At 43.8% G+C, this 6036-nt stretch overlaps 1 protein-coding gene across 1 annotated transcript; it reads right to left on the minus strand.

The window, feature by feature from the left end:
* Positions 1-226: 226 nt before the first annotated feature.
* On the minus strand, positions 227-5360 carry LOC145408191 (uncharacterized). The gene is made up of 3 exons (XM_080278946.1): positions 5198-5360; positions 946-1101; positions 227-321 (listed from the first exon to the last, which is right to left on the minus strand). The coding sequence occupies exons 1-3, from the start codon at positions 5358-5360 to the stop codon at positions 227-229; spliced, it is 414 nt and encodes a 137-aa protein (XP_080135072.1).
* Positions 5361-6036: the final 676 nt, after the last annotated feature.

The following is a 6036-nucleotide window of genomic DNA, read 5'->3' on the forward strand; positions in this document are numbered from 1 at the left end:
GTGGGATTGCAATCGCATCCCTTGCTAGGCAACTCCAGAAGCTGCAAATTCTCCTGCTGGTTGAACCATTCCATCACTACCCTGGCTGTATGAATCTGGCAGCGATCGTGGAGGAAAACTATTGGGCCTGGTGGAAATGGAAAATTCCTATGTTCGAGGGATGGAAGGAAGATATTTTGCAGAATATCGATACACTTTTCTGCCGTAAACCTTCCCTCAATTCTTGTTACGTCGCCAACTCTGTGAATTGACATGTAACCCCACATATTGCAGCTGATGTGTCCGCTGCGTGCCTCTTTGCTAATGTTTTGATGGTCATACCTGAAAAATGCAATCCTAGGATATTAATTTTAGGATATCATCATCATCATCATTATTATTAATGGATACTGACAACGGGAATGCTAGAGAAGTAAATAACCAAAAAAATATTGCTAAGTGATGTAATATCGTTGCATAATAAGTATAAATCATAAACTGTATTCAATATTTAACTATAGAGAAACATTCCAAACATACTGATCATTACCGTGTCTTCAGCGCTAGGTCGGACACCCCCCAACCCCATCCCACACACTCTCTTCACACTCTTCACACTTTTCACACTCTCAAAAGAGTGGCCAAGCCAAAAAAAGAGAGAGTACTACAACGTTTCAGCCATATGTTTCATATAAGTAACAAGTATAATTACCTAAATAGCAATTGATGCGGGTTTGTCCACAAAGCAATACTATCTAACGTAGGTAAAACAATACCTTGAGCTGTTTAGTCTCCACACATGGCGGCGTCCATGGTTATGGGAACAAAATGATTTTTCATTGGAAAAAACAACTCTTGACCAATAATGAAGGTCTTTGTCTACGTTTCCTTCAGCAAATGCTAGTCGAGCAGCGCAATGTTGATCAGTGAGGGTTTCCTTCTGGGCAGGAATTCTATGATGAATACCTGCCTCATGGAGACGTCTCCGCACGGTATCCACAGACACCTGTAGCTGCAGCTGCTGCCGAATGACCACTGCAGTTGTCAGGGGGGTTTCTTCTGCTGCTTGTCTAATCATGCCGTCCTGTTCAGCAGTTGTTACTCGGGAACGGGGCCTCCTCTCTGTGATCAAACGTTATGCTACTTATGCTGCTTCTACCTCACAAATATCACCTCCCGCCCCCCCCCAAAAAAACAAAATAATAATATATATATATTATTTCATTCATTCATTGCCAGATGACATGTATCCCAAACGGGGTGGCCAAGGGCTTAAACTTAATTGTTTTACATATATATATATATATATATATATATATATATATATATATATATATATATATATATATATATATATATATATATATCAGTCTATCTATCTATATACCTAGGCTGCTTCCCCCAAGGAAAGGGAGGTAGCCGAGACAGGACGACACACTCTCCATTTACTCATCCATTTAAACACATTCATTCACATCTTAGCCCCAAAGGGGAGAACGGACAGATCCTCACCGCACCACACCGCACAAGGGTCAACTGCGCAATGCAATCAGTGACATCCGCAGCAGGGCCCGACAGCAGAACTGGTTTACCCCTGCCACATCATAACATACCCATCCCCTTACCCGCACCTGACCTGACTAGCTGATCAGACCAAATGCGGGAGAATATCCCCTCAGGGCTGCGTCATCACTTATTTATTCACAATTTCTCTCCATTTATTTCTGTCACGCACAGCCACTCTTCCTTGCTCAACAGACATCCCTCTCGCATCCAGCGCTCTCTTCACACTGTCCATCCATCCTATTCGTGGTCTTCCTCTCAGCCTTACACCTCTCACATCAGATCTAGTTATCTTTTTCACCAATCGCTCATTATCCATTCTCTCCATATGCCCAAACCATCGCAACACCCTCTGCTCAACTCTACCAGCCATCTCCTGAACAACTCCAGTTCTCCTTCGCACTTCATCATTTCGCACCCGATCCATACGCGTCACTCCACACATACTCCTCAGACACCTCATCTCCATTACATTCAAACTTTTCCTCTCTGCTACACCCATATTCCATGTTTCAGCCCCATATAATGCAGTCGGTACCACAACACCCTCATACAGCCTTCTCTTTACATCCATTCTAAGCGAACGACATTTAAACACTTTTTTCATTCCTCCCAGCACCTTTCCTACTTCATTTATTCTAAACTTCACTTCTGCATCTATTCTTCCATCCACAGCAACATGTGACCCTAGATATTTAAAACAATCTACCTCCTCAAGCAACTCACCATTCAAAACTATATTCATCCCCCTACCATCTATCAACCTCGTACACTTCATCACTTTACTCTTATTCTCATTTACTTTCAAATTCCTCCTTTCACACACCCTTCCAAACTCCTCTACCAACTGTCTCAATCTCTCCTCTGAATCAGTCACCAGTGCAGTATCATCTGCAAACAGCAGCTGCTTCAGATTCCAATCTCCACCATCAACATTTACCAGACTCAGACCACCTAAAACTCTTGCATTCACCTCCCTTACAACACCATCCATGTAAATATTAAACAACCAAGGTGACATCACACATCCCTGTCGCAGCCCCACTCTCACGGGAAACCAATCACTCACAGCATTTCCCACTCTTACACATGCTCTACTATTTACATAAAAACTTTTCACCCCTTTTAGTAACCTACCATCAAGTCCATACAATCTTAAAACAGTCCACAAAGCCTCCCTATCAATTCTATCATACGCTTTCTCTAAATCCATAAATGCCCAAAACACATCCTTGCCTTTCGCTAAATACTTTTCACACACTTGTCTCACAGCAAACACCTGATCAACGCATCCCCTCCCTCTCCTAAAGCCACACTGCTCATCACTAATCACTCCCTCTGTACCCTCTCTAACTCTCATAATTAACACTCTACCATACACCTTACCTACAACACTCAACAGACTTATACCCCTAAAGCTAGTACATTCATACTTATCACCCTTGCCTTTATACAACGGGACCACACAAGCACTTGCCCAGTCAATTGGCACCATACCTTTCTCAAAGCACACATTCAACAATCTTACTAACCAGTCAACAATAGTCACTCCACCACCCTTCAGGCATTCCACAGCACACCCATCCATACCTGCAGCTTTCCCTGTTTTCATCTCCTTTACTGCCTTCTCCACTTCCTCCTTCGTGATCAAAGAATCATTCAACTCTCCCAACACATTTATTCCTTGCACCCATCCGCCACAATCTCAGCCACCCTTTCCTCCTCTACATTTAATAATCTTTCAAAATACTCTGCCCATCTCTTCCTTACTGCATCCATCTCAATTAACATCCTTCCATCCTCTGCTTTTACTCGTTCTTCCTTCCCAGGCTCTCCCTTTCGCACCCTTTTCACCTCCTTCCAAAACATTTTCTTATTCTGTTGAAAATTCTCTGTCAGCCGCCTACCCCACCTCTCATCTGCTGCCACTTTAGCATCACGCACAGCCCTTCTCGCTCTATTCCTCTTTTCCTTATACCTTTCATATGACATCTCATCCTTCCTCTGCAGCCACACTTCATATGCACGTCTCTTCTCGGCCACAGCCATACTTACTTCCTCGCACCACCATTCACTTCCTTTTCTTACACCACCACCCACACGTCTCACACCACACACCTCTTCTGCATGCCCCACCACAGCACTCTTAAACAACTGCCATTCCTCCTCCACGCTGCCATTTTCCCGATCTTTCACTGCGTTCCACTCATCTTTCAATTTCTCCTGATACTCTATCTTTTTCTCTCTTTTATCCAACTCACTTTCAAAACCTCCCTGCCACACCTAACCCTCCTAGCTCTCACCCATCTCTTACCTACTCTTAACTTTCCCTCCACCAGGTAGTGGTCAGACATACCTCCACCCTCCCCTCTTAGAACTCTCACATCCAACAATCTTCCTATTACATTCCTAGACACAACCACATAGTTCATCAAAGCTCTATCAAAAACCCTTCCACCCTCCTGTGTCACCCATGTATACTTATAAATATCTTTCTTCTCAAACAGCGTATTCCCAATCACCATCTCTCGCTCAACACACATCGCTATCATTCGTTCCCCATTTTCATTTCTTCCAGGCACACCATGCATACCAACTACGCATTCAACTGCTACATTTCCCACTCTAGCATTCAGATCTCCCATCATTACCACATTCACATTCGCTCCAAAACTCTGCAGACACTCATCAACATCATTCCAGAAAGACTCCCTCTCTTGTTCATCCCTTTCACTACCAGGCCCATATGCACTCACAAACACCCACAACTCACGTTCAAATTTCGCTTTCACCCACATCAGTCTCGATGACACCTCCTTCCATTCAATCACACACTGCTGTACTTCCGGACTCACTAACAAGGCCACACCTTCTCTTGCCCTTCCTCTATCAACACCTGACAATCTTCCATTCACACTTCCAAACATAGATTCCCCCTTCCCTTTCATCTTCGTTTCACTCAAAGCTAACACATCCAACTTTCTTCTCACAAACATTCTCCCAATCTCCTCCCTTTTAGCCTCAATCGTACTACATCCACGCACATTCATAGACCCAATCTTCAGGGTACGGGGATAACTCCATCCCCCACCCCTTTCTCTGGCCTGTCTCTTTTTAGGAACTAAAAACAGAGGAGGGGGTCCCTAGTCCCCTCACCCCGCCCCTTTTAGTCGCCTTTTACGACACGCAGGGAATACGGTGGCAGTATTCTTCCTAACACAACCTGGCCTCAGAGTAGTAGTACCACCCCATAATGCGGCCAGGTTGTGTCCCCCCCGCCACAGGGGGGGAACACCAGTTCTTAGCAGCAGCATACTTATTTGTTGCAAGTCTGATTCACAGAAGAACCTGACAGAATGAAAGACAGGACCTGAATTACGAAATGTTTATAAGTACTGATTATTAAAAGAGGTTTTGTGAAGTTTGAGTAGCGTTAGAGGTCATCAGAAAGGATCGCTTATTTAATAAAGTTCATACTTTCCCTCAAAGGATGAATATGCAGGCACCGATCCTTTAATTCATGAATATCGTCAATTAATATGCAACAACGAAATAACAACGTCTTATTTGAACACATTATTTTAACATTATTGTATTATGTTATAATACGTAGCTGTTAATGGTATTCAGTTAATTTATTACAACACAAACTTACCCGCGTCCCTCAGGTCTCCAGAGTCATTCCACCTTCTAATCCATTTCGCCACTGTAGTTGAGGAGAGTCCTAGGAGGCTGGCGATATCTCTAACACGGTGGCCGGCTTCCCGTAGTGCGATGATCAGCCCACGTTGAGCAATGAGGTTCTCCTGTCTGTTCATGACGATATTCTGGCTAGAATGAATAAACTAGCTGCACCGGCAAGGTGAAAGAAAACTCGTTTCTTCAAGCAAGTGTGGTCTCATCTGAGCATGCTATGTGCGAGGCTTACAGCTCCCTCCTTTCTCTGACCTCAGATACGGGGATCCAGATAAGGTGATTAGATACGAGCGAAACGTAATCACAAAACTGAGGACAGTTAAAATGCGTTATATAAAGGCAAGTATTATATAATGGCAAGTATTGAATCATATATATGTAGAGCATTTAGGTTAAACACAATTTGGGCTGTAATGATACCTTGAGGTTCGAAGATTTAAGCAACAACGTTCACTTCATGCGCCACTGTATCGAGGCTACAGTAGTAGTACTTCCTTGCTCAACAGACATCCCTCTCGCATCCAGCGCTCTCTTCACACTGTCCATCCATCCTATTCGTGGTCTTCCTCTCAGCCTTACACCTCTCACATCAGATCTAGTTATCTTTTTCACCAATCGCTCATTATCCATTCTCTCCATATGCCCAAACCATCGCAACACCCTCTGCTCAACTCTACCAGCCATCTCCCGAACAACTCCAATTCTCCTTCGCACTTCATCATTTCGCACTCGATCCGTACGCGTCACTCCACACATACTCCTCAGACACCTCATCTCCATTACATTCAAACTTTTCCT

The sequence above is a fragment of the Coenobita brevimanus genome, chromosome 76 (genome assembly GCF_032717465.1).
Source record: "Coenobita brevimanus isolate Jiangsu-jjx chromosome 76, ASM3271746v2, whole genome shotgun sequence".
Classification (NCBI taxonomy): Eukaryota; Metazoa; Arthropoda; class Malacostraca; order Decapoda; family Coenobitidae; genus Coenobita; species Coenobita brevimanus.